General features: G+C 58.9%; 6 protein-coding genes and 1 pseudogene across 6 annotated transcripts; 3 read left to right on the top strand and 4 right to left on the bottom strand.

Annotated features, from left to right (window-relative positions):
• Positions 1-175: 175 nt before the first annotated feature.
• ACA1_097840 (serine/threonine kinase) lies at positions 176-5,126 on the bottom strand (the record flags this gene model as incomplete). Its single annotated transcript, XM_004335062.1, is given in 18 exon segments — positions 176-469; positions 484-868; positions 978-1,239; positions 1,327-1,423; positions 1,500-1,722; positions 1,824-1,977; positions 2,130-2,335; positions 2,409-2,497; positions 2,521-2,549; positions 2,627-2,762; positions 2,892-2,972; positions 3,046-3,613; positions 3,696-4,009; positions 4,076-4,387; positions 4,453-4,593; positions 4,749-4,809; positions 4,868-4,969; positions 5,050-5,126. Coding segments are annotated over 18 exon segments (3,531 nt in total), but the record flags the coding sequence as incomplete, so codon positions are not given.
• An 850-nt stretch (positions 5,127-5,976) lies between these two features.
• ACA1_097830 (LIM domain containing protein) lies at positions 5,977-8,416 on the top strand (the record flags this gene model as incomplete). Its single annotated transcript, XM_004335061.1, has 9 exons — positions 5,977-6,403; positions 6,515-6,909; positions 6,937-7,298; positions 7,402-7,472; positions 7,561-7,630; positions 7,715-7,772; positions 7,902-8,041; positions 8,123-8,192; positions 8,288-8,416. The coding sequence occupies 9 exons, from the start codon at positions 5,977-5,979 to the stop codon at positions 8,414-8,416; spliced, it is 1,722 nt and encodes a 573-aa protein (XP_004335109.1).
• Positions 8,417-8,734: 318 nt separating this feature from the next.
• ACA1_097820 (zincbinding alcohol dehydrogenase family protein) lies at positions 8,735-10,273 on the top strand (the record flags this gene model as incomplete). Its single annotated transcript, XM_004335060.1, has 7 exons — positions 8,735-8,887; positions 8,962-9,112; positions 9,189-9,301; positions 9,407-9,556; positions 9,644-9,778; positions 9,844-9,975; positions 10,046-10,273. The coding sequence occupies 7 exons, from the start codon at positions 8,735-8,737 to the stop codon at positions 10,271-10,273; spliced, it is 1,062 nt and encodes a 353-aa protein (XP_004335108.1).
• A 183-nt stretch (positions 10,274-10,456) lies between these two features.
• Positions 10,457-10,816, bottom strand: ACA1_097810 (uncharacterized protein; the record flags this gene model as incomplete). Its single annotated transcript, XM_004335059.1, has 1 exon — positions 10,457-10,816. The coding sequence occupies one exon, from the start codon at positions 10,814-10,816 to the stop codon at positions 10,457-10,459; it is 360 nt and encodes a 119-aa protein (XP_004335107.1).
• A 709-nt stretch (positions 10,817-11,525) lies between these two features.
• On the bottom strand, positions 11,526-15,407 carry ACA1_097800 (ribonuclease II; the record flags this gene model as incomplete). The annotated part of the gene is made up of 13 exons (XM_004335058.1): positions 11,526-11,730; positions 11,799-12,013; positions 12,097-12,246; positions 12,316-12,563; positions 12,656-12,941; positions 13,019-13,221; positions 13,289-13,419; positions 13,550-13,725; positions 13,810-14,026; positions 14,120-14,283; positions 14,352-14,549; positions 14,627-14,697; positions 14,777-15,407. 13 exons carry the CDS (start codon positions 15,405-15,407, stop codon positions 11,526-11,528), a joined length of 2,895 nt encoding a protein of 964 aa, XP_004335106.1.
• A 141-nt stretch (positions 15,408-15,548) lies between these two features.
• On the top strand, positions 15,549-18,942 carry ACA1_097790 (uncharacterized protein; the record flags this gene model as incomplete). The annotated part of the gene is made up of 12 exons (XM_004335057.1): positions 15,549-16,043; positions 16,106-16,160; positions 16,302-16,408; positions 16,576-16,810; positions 16,902-17,001; positions 17,120-17,229; positions 17,334-17,468; positions 17,568-18,295; positions 18,361-18,408; positions 18,515-18,586; positions 18,648-18,734; positions 18,802-18,942. 12 exons carry the CDS (start codon positions 15,549-15,551, stop codon positions 18,940-18,942), a joined length of 2,313 nt encoding a protein of 770 aa, XP_004335105.1.
• Positions 18,943-18,956: 14 nt separating this feature from the next.
• ACA1_097780 lies at positions 18,957-20,214 on the bottom strand (annotated as a pseudogene).
• Between the last annotated feature and the right edge of the window lie 32 nt (positions 20,215-20,246).

The raw sequence follows: 20,246 nt of genomic DNA, 5'->3' as shown, positions 1-20,246 counted from the left end.
CGATCTGGCCGCCGTGGGTCATGGCGGTGATGCGCGCGGCGGCGTTGACCACCGGGCCGATGTACTCCACGCGCCGGGTCATCGGGTCGCGCACCACCTTGGGCGTGCCGACATGGACGCCCATCCGCACGCGGAGGCCCTTGTAGAGCACGCGGTCGTCGACGTCGCCCCACTCCTCGGCCGCGCCCGGGTGGTCGAGCAGCGCCTCGGGCCACTCGACCTCGAGCAGGGCCTGCTGGACGTCGGCGCACCAGGCCAGCGCGTCGGCCGTGTGCTGGAAGGCCATACAGAACGAGCCCTCGCCGCTGTTGCGGTCGCGCAGGAACACCACCTCGTAGCCCCGGTGCCGCTTGAGAGCCGCGCGCAGGGTGTCGTTGTGCACCAGCGTGGCGTCGCGCATGGCCGCGGCGTTGAATTCCCAAAGCGAGGCGGCGCGGGTGATGTCGGTGAACACGATCGCCACCTCGCCCTCGGCGCGCGCACGCCGCCGGCCGCGACCTGCGCCGCCGAGAAGTTCTTGGAGGCGTTGGACGACGACGACGAGCCGGTCGACGTGGCCGAGCCGTTGGTCGAGGGCAGGGTCCACGAGCCGTAGGTGTTGGTGTTCTTGGGCTGCCGTCGCTGCTCGCCGCCCGAGTTGCCGCTCGAGGAGGAGGTGGTGGTCTTGGAGGTGAACGACGTGACGCCGCCCGACGTCGAGTCGCCGTGCATGGCGGAGAGGCGGGTCATGATCTCGAGGAACGTGGGGCGGATGACCGGGTCGCTGTGCCAGCAGCTGGTGACCAGCTCCTCGTACTCGGCGGGCACGAGGTGACGTTGTCGGGCATGTGCGGCCGGATGCCGTCCCTGATCACCGCCACCGCCACTGCTGCCGGACTGGGGATGGGCGAAAAGTTGTGGAGGTGTAAGCTCCCGAGTCGCAACACACTCACACACACACACACACACTCACACACACACACACACACTGCACGCACCTCATGCCGAAGTAGGGCTGTTCGCGGGACAGAAGCTCCCACAGAATGATACCGAAGCTGTAGACATCGGCCAGAATGAAGTCCACGTCGGGCGACTCGTTGAGCACCTCGGGCGCGGTCCAGTGCACGCTGCCGACGATGTTCTGGGAGCCGCCCTTCTTCGCGTCCTCCTTGAACCTGGTGAGACCAAAGTCGCTCACCTTGACGTTCCACTTGTTGTCGAGCAGCAGGTTGAGCGATTTGAGATCGCGGTGCACGATGCCTGGATGGCCAGCGCCACATCCGGGAGTGAGTGGAAGGCGCATATTGGGGGGGGGGAAGAACGAAGCGCGAAGAAGGTTTGGGGTACCGGAGGAGTGGAGGAAGTGCATGCCCTTGGAGGCCTGGTAGGCCATCTTGGCCTTCAGCTGGAAGGGGATCTCAGGCACCAGCTCGTTGTGCAGCAACTGTACGCGCGCAAACAACTCTTCAGTGAGACGCAGGGCTTCGACGTCCCGACAAAGGCAGTGCGCGCGAGCGTACATCGTAGAGCGAACCGAGGGCCATGTACTCCATGACGATGCACATCTTGGGCGGCTTGGTCGAGGCGGCCATGAACAGCACCACGTTGGGATGCCGCAACGAGGTCATCACCCGCACCTCGTCCTGGAAGCTCTTCTCCATGTCCTTGGTGATCTTCTCGGCAGCGATCACCTTGACGGCCACCTCCGTGCCCTTCCACACGGCCTTGTGCACTTCGCCATAGCTGCGGTCGACGCCACCCACCTAATTAGGAGCCGAAACGAATCGTGGCCGGCTCGCGAGGGGGCAGGCACGAGCTGACGAGGAAGAGAGAGGTCCGCGTACCCGCCGGCGCCAAGCTGCTCGCCGACCTCGAGTTCCGAGTACTCGATCTCCCAGTCGTCAGACTTGTTGCCCCTGCGCTTGATCAAGAACACCAGCACGACGATGAAGCCGACCAGCACCAGCAGGATGACCGCAGCCACGGGGATGATGACAGCTGTAAACGCGTCCACACCACCACAAGGACAACAAACAAGATACGCCGAGCAGAGAGGGTCAGTGCTCTCGCAGTGCACACTCCCATATGTTGAAGTGTGACTCGAACCCATAGGTGATGGTGGAGGCATCGCTAGACGAGCTGGCGCTCACGAAGCTCTCGCAATACTGGCCATCTCTTCCGCTGTCGCAGATGCACGTGTTGTTGGTGCACACACCGGCATCGGAGCACAGTCCGTCCGTCGTTGATGCATCCGTAGAGGGAGCTCACAGCGACTCCATCGCAGGTGAACTCCTTCAGCTGGTTCAGGAAACGTCGCTGGAGTCCGGCGTCGGTCGACGCCTGTATGAAGCCCTGCCTGTCCGGGTGCAACGTGTGGTGCGGCGTTAGGGGGCTAGCACCACCGGGACGGCGCACCGTGGATATCGTACCTATCGGCGATTGACTTGGCTTCCGGGTCGGTTTGCGAGTAGTACAGGAAGCTGGCCAAGGCCGCGGCCTTGTTGCAGTCCTCCATCGTCTTGCTGCGATAGAAGAACGAACCAAGGTCGCCAATGGCCAGCTCGCGGCACCTGCGCCTGCGTGCGAGCGAAAAAGACAAACCTGTCAGCGTGTGATGTGACCTGAAATAGAGGATGCGCGACAGTACTGAGGATGATGCCGGTGTAGGCCGGATTGGCGTTGACTGCCAGGTAGTTGCTCAGCGCGCTCTGGACGGTGGTCGAATTGGCGCGGACCACCATGCCCGCGGTATTGTTCATGTTCGCCAGATTCAGCGTGCGGGTCTGTGTGTGGGGCGTAGGCACGGTTTAGGAGCCACTAGAGAGTGGAGTGCAGATAGGGACCATATACCAGAACGGCGTCGTAGTTGTTGATGAAGGCGAAGCCATAATTGGTGTCCGCCACGTGGCGACCAAGGACGTGTAGTTATCCACCTCGACCGACTGGTTGATACCGGATTGCACCGGAAATGTAACTACGTCGCTCGCGCCCACCTACGCATCGTTTGGCATAACGGAGGCGAACGTAAGCCACTGTAGCCAAGCGTACTGGCGAAAGGGGAGGTACCTGAGCAGCAAAAGCAGCCACTTTGGCGCTGAGCATGGTCGTGAACAGCTGGGTGATGTCGGAGCTCGTGGTTTGGGTGACCACTACGATTGACTTGGCGGGCAACACGTCGGCAACGGCCGGCGAGTTGATGGCCTTGATCCGCGCATCGTTCCACTGCGTGATCTCGGACATGTAGATGGCCGCGATGGTATCGAAGTCCAGCACGAGCTCGAGCCCGTCCAGCTCGCGCAGGTTGTACGCCGGCACGATAGCGTAGATGGTCATGGGAACGAGGGCGATGTCGGGGATGTTGCTGTACCATTCGGCCTCCAGACCGTTGCTCGTGGCACCGAACTGCTCGTCAAAGGTACGCAGCTGCTGCTTGGCCTGAAGAGACGTGGCTTCGAAGTACTTGATCGTCGCCGCGCTCGTCGACTGCGCCACCGTCCACGCCGTGTAGACGGGCAACGGGGGACCGGCTCCAATGAGGTAGGACGTGGCGAGTGCTTGCTCTCCATTGCACTGGACGCGCGTGAAGAGATCGAGGATGTTCTTGCGCAGGCTCACATCGATTGGCACACCACCGCTGGAGGTTGCCAGTACTGAAGCCCTGTTGCGTTATGTTGGTGAGTCAGTGAGAGTATTCAGATAAGGCAACGCGTGCGTACCCGTCGTTGATCTGAGTCCAGGCAATGAAGCGCATGAGCTCCTCGATGTTGGTGCAGTCCAGCGCGGTGATGCTCCGGTTGATGGCGATGAAGGTCGTGTAGGACAGCGGCCAGGAGTCGTTACCAGGCGCGTCGACGATGTCGATGGTGAGGTTGCCCGCACTGAAGTTGGCCGCGAACTGGGCCATGGCGGCTTGCACGGAGTACACGCTCGGAGCGACCACCTTGCCGGCCTTGTTAATCATGTTCGCCCATGGCAACCCCGAGTTGAGACAGTCATCCTGCCTGACGAAGGTCATGCTGTTCGTATTGTTCTGTACACACATCGCCGATCAACTTTAAGGTTGAATCCAAAAACGCGTGGGCGCGTTAACGCGTACCTTGAGCCAAGCCATGCGAAGGGCGCTTGTCCTACCGGCCTCGGTGGCGTGGCCAGCGAGTGCCGGCGGCATGAGAGCATACGAGTCGTTGGCCGCGGCCAGCGCCGTGCGGAAGGTGGCGCTGAAGCTCGACAGGGCCACCTTGAACACCTCGGCAAACGAAAGCACGCTGTTGATGTTGTAACCGAGGGTGATGGTTGCTGCCGGCAACTTGGCGCTGACCGCTGGCGGGTTGAGGGCCTGGATGCGCGCATCATTCCACTGCGTGATCTCGCCAGCCCAGATGAGGCCCAGCGTTTCCCTGTCCAGTATCTGCCCCCCCCCCACAAGGTCAGCGCCTATCGACAGCTCGGGCGAGTGATTGTGGGAGGGCGAACGAGGTAGGGATCGGTGTCGGGATCCAGGCCGTCGATGTTGTAGGTCACCACCATGGCCTGCCCGTACAAGGGGAACTGGAGCAGCGTGGCAAATTCTGCGACAAGGTCCTTCGTGATGCCTCGGTCGGTGCCCACGAAATCCTTTCAATTTCGTTGATGAAACAAGACGATGTCAAGGGTAATTAAAATCGTGAATGTTCAACATCGCGAAAAAGGCGCCAAAAGTCTGAAAAATGAAAGAAACGAAGAATGGTCGACAAAAACGATCATCCAACGAGAAGCGAGAGGTAACGAACCACGGTCTGCTTGGTGTAGGCCGGGAGGGCGGCCTCAGTTCCGGAGCCCGCGTAGGAGATGCTGGAATCAACATCGATGAGGATCGTACTCTCATGATGGATTAACTCAAGGACCTTACCTGACGTCATCGCGGACGTAGCTGTAGCTCAGCGCCCAAGCATCGAGTAGGGGTTCTTGGCGTTCGAGGTTCCATCGCCGTATAGTTGGGTACTCAACGCAGCTGTAGTCCGAAAGAATGAATGAAAAAGTTAGTTTGCTAAACAAGCCAACAAGCCTATCGATTAGTTGGGTGGGTCGCACCTTCGGTAAGAGGCGCAATGCAGAACAGCGCCGAAGCAACCATCAAGGCCGCTAGCAGGGCGGTGGTCAGCAGTCGCATCACGGCGTTGGTTGTTGGGTTGTGTTGTACAAGGTGGTGGGTGAGAGAAACAAGAGTCTGTCCAGCCCAGCTATTTATCTGCGCGTGGCGATAAGCTTATGGTCCGGGTGTGTCGGACAGGCAGTCAAGTATCCAAACCACAGTAGACCAGGTCCAGTGGGACACTGAGTGACCAGCCACGTCTTGTCAAACTCTTGATTTTGCACATGGCCACAAATTCAAATTGGTTTCCCATGGACCTCGGTTGCACTGTGCTCGCGACCCCCTGTCTCTCTTATCCCTGATTGGTAGCCGGAGGTCGTTCTATCAGCGTGCACCAATTGGCCGTTTCTCTGCGCCATCTGCAAAGTGAGAAAGTGCATTTGCCACTTAGCGTCACTCGGGCAAGGGCGCGCGGACTTTGTTTTCAACCGCGGTTTCGCTTCCTCTCGTTCAGAGCGCGTTCGTTTGTTGTTATTGTTGCGGCCGGAGCAACTGGTTGGTGAGGAATCTCCTCTTCCGACCGGTGCTGATGACGACACACCTACCGAACTCTGTCAGGCGTTGGTGAAGGACAGGTCTCTTTTCAAGAAACAGGAATGACTGCGAAAGCAATTTTTCTTGCCATCTCGGAATGTCAAAGCGCTGATGACGCATTCTTGAGATTCCTCACAAGCGGGGTTGCTCCGGCCGCAACAATAACAAACACGACAAGCGCAAGCTCACCAGACAGTGGACTCTGGCCCTTCCAGGTTGCATAACCTAACCTTCGTTCTGCCGGAGGTGTCCTTCGTTTTTCTTCACCCGAAAATTAAACGTCAATACTGATTCTTTGTTGTTGTTTTTTTTTGTCATCTTCATTCTTGCAGATGACGGAGGTATTTGATGAGCTGCTGGTCTCCCTTCAATCCAAAACAGGCACCCTCCGCAATGGCTCTTCGCGCCGCAGCCGTGCCGTGGTGAAGTCGTCCGCGCCGCTTTCTTCGGCTTCCTCCTCCGCGACTTCCCCTCCTGGCAGTGGTGGCCCCGTCGGTGGCGGGGGCGGCGCGCCCATACGACGCGCCGGGCGTCAGACCGCCGGGACGGGCCTTTCGCTGAGCGAGGGAGACGGGAGGCCCAAGTCCGACTTCGGCCTCCTTTCGACCACCACGAACTCGTCGACCAGGCCCAGCGCCAGCGGACTCACAGTGTGGGACCGCAACGTGTCCGTGACCGACCTCGTACACCAATTCCTGGGCGATCCACCGCCGCAGCCGCCGGCCGCCGCCACCAACGTCGAAAACGGCTGGCGAGCTGGTACGGACACGTCCATAAACACACACGCACACACGACATGCACCACCGCACACGCACGCACACAACACAGCACTGGTTGTGCTGATATGTTTTGTTTGGCGGGAGGTGCAGGGGTGGTCAAGTCCGCGAGTCAGGAACAGGTGGCGGCACCGATGCCGCACCCGCTCTCGTCGGCCCTGTCTCCGCAGCTGCCCATGCGGACCATGAAGCGCGCCAAGGCGCTCGACCCGCAGCGCCTGCGCGAGGCTGAACGATTCGCTCTCGAAGCCCTCGGCGAGTCGAACGACTCCATCGCGCTCTACGAGGTCGGCGGAGAGTTCAGCGGGGCCGGCGGCGATGATGACCAACCCACACGCGAGGAGGAACGGAGAAAGAAGGACCAGGAGTGGGAGAACCTCATGCAGGGCCTCTCCGCCAACGCGTCACACTCACGCGACGGGCTGGACGCCATCGCAGAGGTGGTCGGTGATGATGCCCGCCAGCATCGACACCAACACCAACACCAGGTTCATGGTCGCACACGCCATCAACAGGCCAAGGTGGAGGAAGACGACGAGGAGGTGAAGAGGAAGACGGCCACACTGGAGCAGCTGCTGGCACAGCTCGAGGTGAACGCGCTCGACGACGAGGATCACTACCATGGCCAGGAGACGTTGTCCGCGTCGTCATCGCTCGAGTCCATTCCGATCCCCGACGAGGAGGCAGAACCCGCCACCATGGTTGTCGGCAACACCCGCCAGCATCATCATTATCACAATCACTACCGATTCGGTTTGCCGACGTCGCCGGGTGGGCAGCTGCGCTCAGTCTCGTCGCCTGCCCTCTTTGGACCGGCCCCGACCACTCAGGACAGGAGCGTCGACATGCGGCTTCTCAACGAGCAGCTCAACGACGGGTGCGGGTCCCACTTTACATTTCACATTCGCGCGCTCTCTCTCTCTCTTGGGTTGTGCACGTGCCTCACTGTGCTTCTTTCCTTGTGTCCATATTCGCTTCAGGCCGATGCTGCCTAACGACCGAGATGCGTTGAGGCTCGAGCAGAGCGCTCCACTGGGCACCTGCGCGCGCTGTACGTGCCGCACAACGTGTTAGGCGCCCACTTCAGTACTACGCATCAAAAACGCACAGCTCACAGTTTCTCTTTCCATCATCTCAAGGCCACCAGCCCATCCCTGTGGGCGCCCCCAGGCTGAAGGCCCTCGACCGCACGTACCACTCAGGCTGCTGGTACGCCCCCCCCCCACTCTCTCGAACCCATGCACCTTGACCACGCTACCAATGCCTGAACTAAACTTCACCACCTCAAATCAGGGTGTGCAATCAGTGCCTGCGCCCGCTCAACACGGGCGCATTTTTCATGCTGCGGGGTGTGCCCCATTGTCAATACTGCACACACAAGCTCACCCTCCCCGCTTGTCATCACTGCGGCGACACGGTACATGCAGCCTCGCTCGAGCTTCCAGTTCACTTAGAACCAGTTCGCTGACGATTCGATCAGATCAAGGACGTGCCCGTGCGCATCGGTGAGCAGAAGTGGCACAGGAGTTGCCTGCAGTGCATGCAGTGCAAGAAGTCCCTCCAATACGAAACCTGCAATGACCAACACGGCGTGCCGCTCTGTTCCGCTTGCGCCGAGCCGTACCTGCCCCTCCCGCCACACACGACACACGACACACGCACACGCACACGACACACAAACCCATTTTGGTTTTCCTGCAGGACGGCGTGCTTTTACTGCTCCGGTTGCGGCAAGTCCATCCACGGAGAGATCTTTGTGGCGATGAACAAGGTATGCACCTCGGCGTGTCATGTGAACACCTGGCTTGCGCGTGGTAACGAACTGACGCCGAGGGCTGCTCGTCGCGCGCGGCGCCCTTGGTGCAGAACTGGCACGAGGGCTGCTTCGCGTGCACCGTGTGCCGGGTGCCCTTCGAGCACACCTTCTACGCTGGCCCAGACGGCAGGCCCTACTGTTCCCTTCACATTCGCCCGTCGCGATCCATCACCTCCTAAGCTACCCACCAGCCACCCCCAGAGTTACATGTCGCTCACTGTCCCCACTTGTACAGCACCATTGTTATGCATTTTCACTCTTCGATGCGTTCTGTGCGTGTCGTGCGGTCGTGTGCCTTCTGCAAGTACCCTCGCAAAGTCAGGGAGTCCCAATGAGTTGCGATCGCCACCAAACCGACCAATGGTGGCTTCGCGCCGTTTCGGGCTCTTGGGTCATCGGCGACAACCGACCGCATAAAAACAGACTCAGGAGAGTAGAAAATCATCAAACCAGAACCCAACCCAGCAAACACAGCAAGTAACGAAAGCAAAAGCTTAATGTCGACAGAGAGCAAGCAGCCCAGCATCAAAGCCTACGGCCTCACCCGCCATGGTCAGCCCTCTGAGGTGCTCCACCTGGTCGACGTACCCAAGCCGCAGCCGGGTCGGCGCGACCTCCTTGTCCGTAACGTTGCCGTTGCCACCAACCCCGTACGCTCCCTCCCCACAAGTCGGCTCCAACAACATCATTCTTCTTCTAATCTTTCTGTTTCCCTCTACCGCAGGTGGACATCAAGAAGATTACCAACTGGGGCGGCGACGTGAACGCCCCGGTCGAGTCGCCTATCATCCCCGGATGGGACGCGTCGGGTGTGGTGGAGGCAGTGGGCGCCGAGGTGACCCTCTTCAAGGCCGGCGACGAGGTCTACTTTGCTGGTATGAGCGCTACCCTCCCTGAACTGTCCGTCTGAGCCTGACCAGGCATGGACTAACCGGTGGTCGGCTGGCGCAGGCGTTATCAACAGAGCGGGCAGCTTTGCTGAGTACACCACTGTTGATGAGCGGCTCGTCGGGCGCAAGCCCTCATCTCTCACCCATGAGGAAGCCGCCGCCCTCCCGCTCACCGTGCGCTTTCTCCCCGCACCACCGCACCACACGCTTACGCAATGTCTTGTGTCGCTTGGATTGTGGGACTGACCTTATTAATCGGGGCCGCACGTGCGAATGCAGAGCTTGACGGCGTGGGAGCTGCTGGTGGAGGGCTTCGGCATCCCCGTGCCCGCCGACGTGGGCGATGAGACCATCAACCAGCACAAGACCCTCCTCGTGCTGGGCGGCGCAGGCGGCGTGGGTTCCATTGCCCTGCAGATCGCCAAGCATGTACGCGCCTCGATGCCGAGCGTGCCTGTCGCGACTGTACGCGGAGTGTAGATCTATGCAGCTGTTTAACTGGCTATACTTCGACAGGTGCTGAAGATCGGGAGAGTGATCGGGTCTGCTGCCAGGCCTGAGACGATCGAGTACAGCAAGGCCCACGGAGCCGACGAGACCATCAACCACCGCAATCCCCTCGCCGATGAGCTGGCCAAGCTGGGCCTCAAGGTTCGCTCTCTCCTCTTGTAACTTTATTTATTATTATATCTGCGACTGACGCGGTTTGCCTCTAGGGCGTGGACTTCATCTTCAACACAAGCGAGCCGGAGCCGGTGATCGATCAGCTCATCCAGCTGGTCAACCCGCTGGGCAAGATCGGCCACATTTTACCCATCCAAACGCCCATCAACACTGCTCCTCTCTTCGTACGCGCCTCCAAACATCTTCCAGGTGAGTAATCGCTCTCACTCATGTGCACGTTACACACAACTGCAGGGGAAGCGCGGCTCGCTTGTGTTCGAGTTGATGTTCACGCGCGGCTTGTACGGCGTGGAGCCGGAGAAGCAGGGCGCCATCCTCAACAGGGTGGCGTCGCTGGTTGACGCCAAGGTCCTGCGCACGACGGCTAACCACAGGTTCGCGTGGGACAAGCTGGTGGACGCGCTCGAGCTGCAGGACAGCGGAAAGGCCATTGGCAAGATCGTCCTCACCGTCGCTTTTTGATGAACATCGCTGCTGATTTGGTGTGATAATGAACATAAATGTGATGCATGAATATGTATGTGTGTATATGAAATATGTATGTATGTGCAATGAATGAATCGTGATGATTCCAAAATACAGAGAAAGTATGTATCGCTCTCGAGACCTCTCCCTCCTGGTCCGCTACGAGGCGTGAACCAGTATTCAGTAGGCGCGCAGGCTAGTGCGGGCGGCGCAGCCACTGCGAACCGGCGATTCGCTGAGCGTCGTGAAGGTGGCCGGAGTCCAGGTCAGGGGCACCCGGGCTGCGGCCCTCCTTCGTCGCCGGCTCTGGTGGTGCGCAAATTTCTTCGATGCCTTCTGCAGAGCCCACGAGACCTGGTGACAGTGGTCGTCGCTGCGTCGCTTCTGGTTGGGCACAGCGGGCTTGGGGCTTCGCTTCTTCTTCTCGCGCAGGAGGCTCTTCATGGCCTGGATGTGGGACAGCTGGGCCTGCAGCCATCGGATGCGCGTGTCCACGAAGTGGGCGAACTCGCTCGACTCGAACGTGTACTGTGGGTTCATGATGGTAGGGTAGCGCGGTAGGGGATGGTTGTTGTCGAAGATAGGTGGTGGTTATAACTGTTTTAGCGTTGTCGTAACGTCCACGCTCTTGGTTCGATTGAGTTCTGAGTTGTGGTTGATGGTGAGGAGCGTTTGTATTTAAACCTGGCCAACCGCCCAGTAACGTACGGGTGTGCCCACGTCACATCAGAACTCTGGCACTTGCGCCGAAATTTCCATCTCCCAACAAGCACGATTGGCACTGTGGCGCAACTTTCATGGGTTCGAACCCGCCCAAGGCCCTGCCCGGTGGGAAATCTCCACTGAAACACTCTACCTACCTGAGCGCTGGCTGATCTTCTCCACAAGGACTGGCTAGCCAGCACTCAATCAGGGTTCAAAATCAAACCTTAGGTCACACTTGGCTCTTTCTAGAGACCAGCCAGGTGGTTCTGGAATGCACGAGAATGACGAGCGCGAGTTTCTGGGGAGTATCTGGGCTGTGCGAGTAGAGGTGCGCTCACGATTGCTATCTCTGTCGTCCACCTGAGGTGCTACACGTACGGCAGCTCAGCGACTGCCGAGAGATCAACGTAGATAGTATCACCGTTCGGAGTGAGACTTGACAAGATGATGGCGGTGAGATAAGATGAAGATACAAATCGCAGACGAACGTCAACAAAGAAGGAGCGAAAGCTCTGGGAGAGAGGCGGACCGCGAAGTGGTTGGTTTATTGGCGCAGCTTGAAGAAGGAGACGTAGTTGGTCCACGGGTCGGCCGTACGGACTCGCAGGGTGAGGGCGTGGCCCTGCTTGACGGACTTGGGCACGGTGACGATGGTGCGCCACCCGAGCTCCGACAGTAGCACCGTCGCACGACTGTCGCCGATCAAGTTACCGCCGGCCCTCTTCTCCTGCACTTCGAGTACCACCGCACTGCATTGGTGGTGTGACGGTCAGTCGACAACTGCCATCAACGCGTGGTGAAGCAGAAGGGCGCATACCGGAATGGTCGGTCCTTGTTCTCCTTGAGGTACTGAATGATCCACCGCCTGGAAATCACCTCCACCAGCGATGCGAACTCCTGCTTCCTTTGGATCATGGTCTGGAACATGGGGACGAAATGCCACGAAAGGAAGGGAGGCTCCTCGCCACGAAGAGCGGCTTTGATCTGGTGATGAGCCAACACGTCGGCGTATCGTCGCATTGGCGAGGTCACCTTCAAGCGATCGGTAGAAGGTGATTTCAGGTCAGTACACTACCGGGAGTCAGCAGTGGCAGAGTGCGCGCAATGCCTCTTACCTGAGCGTAGCTGTCGAGTGCCAGCGAGAAGTGAGGTCCGGGAACGGACGAGTATTTCGTGGGCGGCAGCCCCACCAGCGACTTCCACGACTTTACAACGGCCTTCTTCTCCTTGCCCCGCACGAGATAATCTAAATATTTTGAGTCGCCCTGCGCGCGCCACAACAAATCAGCAACAACGCCGCAGGGGGACGAGAGTGGTGAAGAGGGTACACATACCGGAGGTCGCTGCTGAACGCGGAAGGGGATTGGGATCCCTCTGGCCTCGGCAAACTTGCCAGCGATCTCACCGGCGAGAAGCATCAGCTCCTCCACCATCATACGCGCGCCCGTGCTCTCTTGCATTCCCTCGATCTCCTCTTCCTCTTCGCCTTCTTCACTCGCGCCTTCCTGCCCCAGGTTGGCACCCTCCTCGGTGACCTTGGACTCGAGCCGACGCACCCTCACACCTCGATGCTGTGCCACATCTAAACACGGCACACCCATGAACGATGTGAGTAGATCGCCAAGCCAGACTCCACATAAAATGTCAGGGGGGGATCGTTGATCGATCACGCACCATCGATGCGGATGGCGGTGGTGGGCAGAGACACGATAACTGCGCCCCTCTGCTCGCGGTAGCGTCGCCGCAACTTGGCCATTTCGTGTAGACCCCACACTGCACCCATCGCGGCCTCCTTGTCCACGCCCGGCCTCGCCAGTTCCCTGTTGCTGAACGTATCTGCGGACTCCACACGCTGCAGATCGAGTGTCCTGTGTGGTGCCTCCTTGCGCGACGCTTCCCCCTTCTTCTTGCCCAACTTATGGTTGAGCCCCAAGCGTCGGAGGCTTTCCTTGATATCGTTCTAACAGTGCAGTGAGTGGGGCCACTTTGAAGGCACAATGCGAACTGGAGCAAAGGAGATAGCGATCTTTTGCGTACCTTGCGCTCTTCCCGTTCGTCGGCGTCGGGAACAGCCAACAGCTGCTGCTCCTCCTGAAGATGAAGCGGGAGATACTGTGCCGTGGCCTTGGCGTACTTCTCCTGCCCGGAGAGGATGAGAGAATCGGCCTGCCCGTAGGTGAGGCCGTGCACATTCTCCACCAGCGTGGGGGCGATCTTGTAATCCTTGATTTCACCGCTCTCTACCATTTTTGTTTTCAAGTGTGCGTCAGTTGAGAAAGTTGCAGCGCGGCCTGTGACGATGCGTACCACGGTCGAGCTTGGCTGCAAATGTCAGAGCGCAGCTTCGGGTGTTTGGTCGCAAGGCCACGGCCTGAGAGGTGAACTTGGGCGGAAACAGGGGCAGGGACACGCCGTTGGGGAGGTACAACGACTGCGCCCTGTCACGCGCCAATAGATCGAGTGGACTGTCCGGCGTGATCCATCTATGAATCAACAGTCTCTGCGGTAAGAAGTCTGTTCTGGATGCGACATAAAGTGGGCAGCTGTTCACTGGGAGGCGTGCAGTACCTCGTGGGGTCGGCCACGTGTACATAAACCCAGGTGTCGCCATCCTCGTCGGTCTGAATGGACAGGCCATCGTCGATCTCGTAGGCGTCGTGCGGGTCTATGGTGTAGACTGGCAGTTGCCGCAAGTCCAGTCGTTTTCCTCCGTCGCTATCCGGCGGCGGTTGAGCGAGCACCTCCTATAGATCCATACCACACACCAGTAGTGAGATGACAACACTCGAACCGAATCGGCTCCGGCCGCACAAGGAAGAGGCGCGTACGTTGACCCAAGTGGAGGCTTCTTCAGGGAAGTGGAGTGGTCGGCGGTGGAGGATGATGTCCAGGTTCTCCTTTTCAGAGAAGACGCCTAATTGCACCATGGCGTTGAAGAGGTCGACCGAATTGGCACCCTCCTTCAAGAGACCCTCGAGCGGGGTGTGCTCCGTCACATCGATCGGCTCAGAGCTGGGCGTCTCAGAGATGATCATAGCGGCATACCTGCGAAATGTAGGGTAGTTGACGATGGAGGGTTAGGGCAGTGCAGCAGAAGGAGCTGCTGTCAGCAAACGCTTCTTGAAAGAGAGGGCGCACTTCTTGAGGAAGTCTAGGTGTTGCTTCTCCGTCAGGGAGTCCATCCCGCCAGCCACAAGGTCCACGTCTGTGCTGGCTCGGTCCTCAGCGTAGTTGAGACTCTTCCAACACGCTTGGTATTCCTTGCTGAGGTCCGCAATGTCTGGCAAGAAGGCAGAAGGTGCCTGCACGCACACAGGCAATAAGCAACAGAAGGCGCTAGTGAAGGAGGAGAGCGGCGAGTGAGGCGCACCTGGTCTCCACCAACAGCACGTTCGAGCTTGTGTCGCATTTTGATGAGGAAGAGCTTGGAATGCTTGACACTGTCTACTCGGTCCTGCAGTGAATCCTTGAGCTCCTCTGCCATCTCGCGGTCCCTACAGACAAAGGTCTTGCCTCGCGGCTTGAAGTACACCCGCGTCTCCCACAGCAGGCCGTGCGCCGCGTAGGTCTGTGTGAAAAGACAAAAGCGAGGTCAAGCAATGCACAGCGTGATCTATGCCTGAGGGTCGCGTGATGGGCGTGTACCTCGAGCGGGCCGGTGCTGCCAAAGAGGAACTGGGCAGCTTGCACGGGAGTGATTGTCTTCCTGGGCGAGTCTTCACATATGCGGCGGTGTGGGTGAGGAAGAAGAAGAAGAAGGGACAATGTGTATGCAGAGAGAACTTGAGTGAGTACCTGGCGAATCCCCTGTCAGCTGAGCTTCTTCCCACAGCGCTTGCAGGCGCTCAGGAGCGATCGTGGCCCGCAGGTCCTCAGCCTCTTTGGCCAGCGCGGCAAGCTGCTTGGCATTGCCTCGTACCGCTTGTGCCGTGATGCCATCAACCAGTCCGAGCTGTGGCATCTCTGGCCACACGTAGGAGAACTTGGCCTGGGAGAGGGCGAACTTGCGAGCATCCTGGCTGCCCACGATCCAGAGCGATTTGCTCTCCCGCTCGTGCTCCTCCAGCTTCTGCAGCAACAGCCCAAGCTTGGGCACGCCGTCTTCGATGTATTCGATCACGCGGCCTTCCTCGGCGAGATTTGGCTCATCTTCCGGCACTTCGCCGATCGCTGGCTCGAATGCGCGTGTAGAGTAGGAAGAAGAGGTGCAAAGTGCATGCCTGGGGAGCGTGGTAGTCGAATGCTGGCGAGTGGAGACGCCCAGTCGTGCATTAATCCCGCTCCATCTTGCTTCTCGCGAAATGCACCGGAATTGGGAGAGGAAGCGAGATGCTGGCGTTGCCCCGACCGTGCACGAGAGGGGTTTCGTCTGGCCCGGACGTGCCTTGGGGCTTGGCAGCCTCTGCACACGGCACAGGCGTCTCATCTTCGGCGCGATGATTTAATTGATCAATTAAATCCCTGCCGCCATTCACAAAAGAAACACTGAGAAAAGAACGAGAAACAGAACCACACCAGGAGACTCCATGAGTGCCGCCAGCAGACGGAGGTGCTCTTGATTAACGCAATGGACTGGCAGAGGCACTGGACACTGTTCCAGTCTGCCACAAGCCCTAGCGAGCGCAGCTGGTGGGCCGGAAAGGCGCTACAGAGCGGCAGCGACAACGAGAATGCAGTCGAGCTGGATGAGTTGCGGCAGGCCTGTCAGCAGGCGAGACCAATCTTTCTTTCTCCTCGCGTCTTTGGCATGGTGTGGCTGGACGAGGATGCACACTGGACCGAGATCCAGAACGAAGGCTGGAAGATTGAGGACTTCATCACAATGCCAGACGGAACGCTCAACTGGCAACGATTGACCAGCAACGAGGCGCTAGGGAGCATGGACCGCGGCAAAGGCCTCGCCGAGCGGGTCATCACGTCCGACGACGACGACTTCCTTCGGGCTGCCCCATTCCTGCGCAAGGTCAGCCTCTTCGTGCACCGCTCGTGGCTCGGCCGCATGCCAGCCTTGCGCTTCGCCGAGCTCTACCAGCACCGTTTCACCATCACCGCCAGACCAGAGGTAGTGTGAGGCTGCCTCTTGCCCTCGTTGTATTCTCTCGTGAGGCCGCTACTCACCAACAGGGCCTTCTACCCCTGAGGCAGTTCTTCACTGAGACGTATGCGCTGATGTGCGGTAGTGCGGAGCAGGCCATGCTCGCCTTCAGCTTGCTTTCGAGCGCGTTTGAGCGAACACTAGGCATGCCGCTCTCCTTCTTCTCTGATCGGTGGTGGTGACCACGTCCCCTGATCTTCGCGCGTCTCTCTCACACCCGTGCAGGCGATGTCTATGCCTCGCGAGCCCAGTGTGACCCGAGTCTCATCCCGCGCAAGCTCAACGAGCTCTTGGTCGCCGAAGAAATCGTCAACGCGATTGGTGTCGAAAAGGTGATCCATGCCCGCCGTTATCATTCTGTGTGTGTGGTGTGTGTGGTGTGTGTGGTGTGTGTGGTGTGTGTGGTGTGTGTGTGTGGTGTGTGTGGTGTGTGGTGTGGTGTGTGTTGTCGGTTCGCGCGCATGCCTCAAGCTCAGTGGTGTTTGTCTTCTTCTCGCAGATGTTCTTCATTCGACTGCTCATCGGGCCACTGTCCAGCCTCAACCTTCGCAACCTGCTGTGGCACGGGTTCCTCGTGCCTCCCGAGTTCCACGCCAGCTACACCTCGCTGATGATGCTGGTCTACCTGAGCATCGCCGATGCCCTGTGCAAGTGGGACTACACGCCGCGTCCGCTCATCGACCTTTCAGGCGCACGCTACCCCAACATGCCTCCTTCGCTTCACCTCTTCCAGGGTTTCTCTTCCACCATCACCATCATCGTCGTCTCCACCACGACCTTCTGCTCATCACATCAGAATGCTAACAACTTTCCATGTACGTGTAGAGCACACGGACTACGAGCGCGTGGAGCGTTTGATCGAGCGCAGCTTCTTCACTCTCCCCACCCAGCACCCAGTGCTCCGGGAGATGCTCGCCCAGCACCAGTAAGTAACGTGATTCATCACCACCATCATCATCACCACCACCACCATCATTTTCATCGTACAGTCGTAGATGGATGAACTGAGCTAGCGTTCCTTCCTCATCTGCTCCCTCGAGTAGGAAGGGCCACTACGCCAACACGTTGGTGCTCCTCTTTCAACAGATGGAGAAGTGCATCCGGCGCATCTACTCCATCGTCAACAACTGCCCGGAGACCATCCTCTCCGCAGGTACGCACCTTCACCTCCGCGCCTTGTCTTTCGGGGAGACCGGAGAGACCATATCCACACATGATCGTCTATCTCATGTTCGATGTTCGTTACCCGCTGCGCAGAAAGTGATGTGCTCTACACGACGCTGGACATTCTGCTGGCTTCCAGCGTTGGGGAGAAGGAGAACAGGAACTTGATCTACGATGAGCTGGGTGATCACAATACCAACGTACTTTTAGACACCTTCATCTGGGCCGGTACCGTTGCTTCTTCATCCTCTTCTTCTTCTCTTCTTCTTCGTTTCTCGTCTTCTCTTCGGATGACGTGTGCTCATCGTGTGTCTTCTCCTCTGCTAGACTCGGTGCGCGTGCGCGACGTGCTGGCCCATGGCGCGGCGGTGCCGGAGCCGATTCCGGTGCAGTTGGTCGACTCTGCGTTGGCTTCGTTCATCGCCCTGTGCCTTAAGTACGACATCGATAACACAAGCGCTCGAGCCCAGCAGCAAAGCGAAGTAGACGAGAAGAGTCGAGACAAGGAGAAGCTCGGGGAGAGGGCATACGTCGTCTCGTTGAACTGCGACTCGATAACGAAGAGCCACCTGTTCGTGGCGAACTACCAGCCGGCTTACCACCCGCGGGCCTACCTGAAGGAGAGGATGAAGAAGTGCTACGCGCAGCTCATTCACCTCAAGGCCCTCGACGAGAGGCTCAAGGCGAGCCCTGTGCCCAACGGCCTGAAGCCTCAGACAAGCGAAGGCGCCGACGAGACGAGTGCGAGAGAAGGTGGTACCACCTTCACGCTCGAGGGCGTGGAAGCCGAGGCGGTGCGGATGGCGCAGCAGCTGCAGGAGGCGATCATGAAGCGATACGGCGCGCTCTGCTTCCTCCCCGGTGGGTTCCTGCCGATCGACTACGTGCTACTTGATGGCGATGGGCGAGCGAGCGAGGAACGGGGGAGAACAGACGACGAGGAGGAGGAGGTCGGATCCAAGTACCGGATGACGGCACACTTCTCGCTTCGGGAGCAGAGCAAGGTGGAGATACTCAGCACGTTGGCAGACCAGGTGGCGTCCTTCTTGCGTGAGGTACGGATGGGAAGCGCTTGGCACGCACTGCTCCGTAGCTAAGCTCGAAATGTCACCTTTCGCAGGTCGCAGAGAAGTACTCGAGCCTCTACGACATGGTGGCGTCCAGGAAGGTACCCTTGCAAGTCGTTACTTCACTGCTCCTTGGCGAGCCATCTGATGTAGGGTGGCGGTGGGCAGGCTTGGAAGCGGCATCGTACCTCCTTTGTACAGTTGCAGGACAGTTGTCGCTTCATGCTGATCGCTTCGGTGATCTTGCTCCTGGTGACCGACGAGTGCGCGCAAAGCGAGGTACCACCACACACTGCACGCCCACTCGGCAATCGGCCAAATTGATCACATTGCAACTCAGGAGGCGAGAGGTGACTTCGCACTGCTCTGCAAGAACTGCTCGGGATCGCTCGAGTCATGCGCTAAGACGACAAAGTGGAAGCGAATCGTTCGTACACCACTCTTCTTGGTTGTGCGAATGCTCGATTGACCGAAGATGTGCGTGAACTGTACAGGTGGAAGTGTTTGCCGCGTTCTTGGGCTTCCACACGCTGTTCGACTATCGAAAGAGCCTGTTGAGCCAGAAGGAGGCGCAGAAGTTCGACGTTAACTTCGCTGCTTACGTGACGCAGATCATTAAGGAGAAGCGTACGTGACGTTGCTCTCGAGACTAGGCGGATCCCTCGTCGGCTCCTCCTTCTTCTTCCTCGACGTAAAGCTTCACCTTCTCCATCAACTTGCCGAACGCGGGAATTTCGAAAGTGTTCTGCTTGGACTTCTCCATCTCGAGCAGCATCTTCATGAGCGAACTAGCAGGGAAGAGCTGGTCCTAGAAGAGTTAGGGCGCAATGCTCTCGATGATGACCAAGAGGAGATGCCTGCGTACCGTGTAGCTGGCTCGACCTCCGAAGATCTCGCGGCATTGATCCCTACCATTTCAGGGCCACCAAGGTCAGCGATTCGAAGCACAAGACGATAGGCAGACCGCACATGAGCTTGAAGTCCTGCGAGGTTTCGAGCTCCTCGGCGTGGACCTTCTTCTTCCAGTAGGCGAGAGAGGTGTCGGACACGGACAGGATGTAGCAGAGCTCCTTGCAGATGAACATCGGCACGTCGTGGATCCCGTAGAGCACGTGCAGCTCCTTGCCCAGGATGCTGTGCTCGTGGCAGGGCCGCGGCTGCAGACCTTGAGAAGCACGCAACGAGTGAGATGGAGCGCTTCTACAGACAAACGGCAAGTGAGGGCGCTTACTCGGTGAGGCTCGAAGCACTCTTCTCTGCAGCTTCATGACGTAGTTCGGGGAGAAGCCAGTCTTCTGGATGATGTTCTCCTTCGTTTCTTCGTTGTTGATGAGCTTGATGATCTCCTCCGTCTGGATGCCTATGCGTTTCATGTCGAACTTCATCTCCTGCCCGGCGACACCCCGCAGGCTGAGGCTGGGGAGGCGCGGTCGCTTACGTTCCTTGACGGCGCGTGTCGTATCGGGTGCGTATTCGTCGTCCCAATGGTCTTCCTCGACGTCTGAAGGTTCTTCCTCGTCCTCGTCGGTCTCGACCCCTTCCCAGTCGCTACCGCCTGTTGTGGCCTCGCCTTGCTCACCTGCGCTGAAGAGATGCTCCCTAGCGAGGAGCTTCGCTCGCCTCTCTGAGCCCGACCTCTGCGTCTCTGCGAACAGCCGTCTTCTGTTGGCGTCAGGCGGAGGGGATGCCGAGGGCTTCGTCCTGGTAGCAGCTTGCTCCACGGGCAACGGCGTCTTTCTCGGCCGACCTCGACGACGCTTGGCTGGCACAGCTGTCGGTGCGTGGTCGGGAGGGTACTTCTTGCCGAGGGCGAGCTCGGGCGACTCGGGAGAGAACAAGGCGCGGGCCTTAGACGGCTTCCTCTCGCTGTGCGACAATGGCGAACCCGGGGCCTGGTGGGGCTGCATCGATCTCGGTAGCGGTGCACGCGTTACACCAG

This window comes from Acanthamoeba castellanii (genome assembly GCF_000313135.1).
Source record: "Acanthamoeba castellanii str. Neff unplaced genomic scaffold scf7180000084645, whole genome shotgun sequence".
NCBI classification, from domain to species: domain Eukaryota; phylum Discosea; order Longamoebia; family Acanthamoebidae; genus Acanthamoeba; species Acanthamoeba castellanii.
The sequence above is the reverse complement of the archived record's forward strand: the minus strand, read 5'-3'. Positions and strand labels throughout refer to the sequence as shown.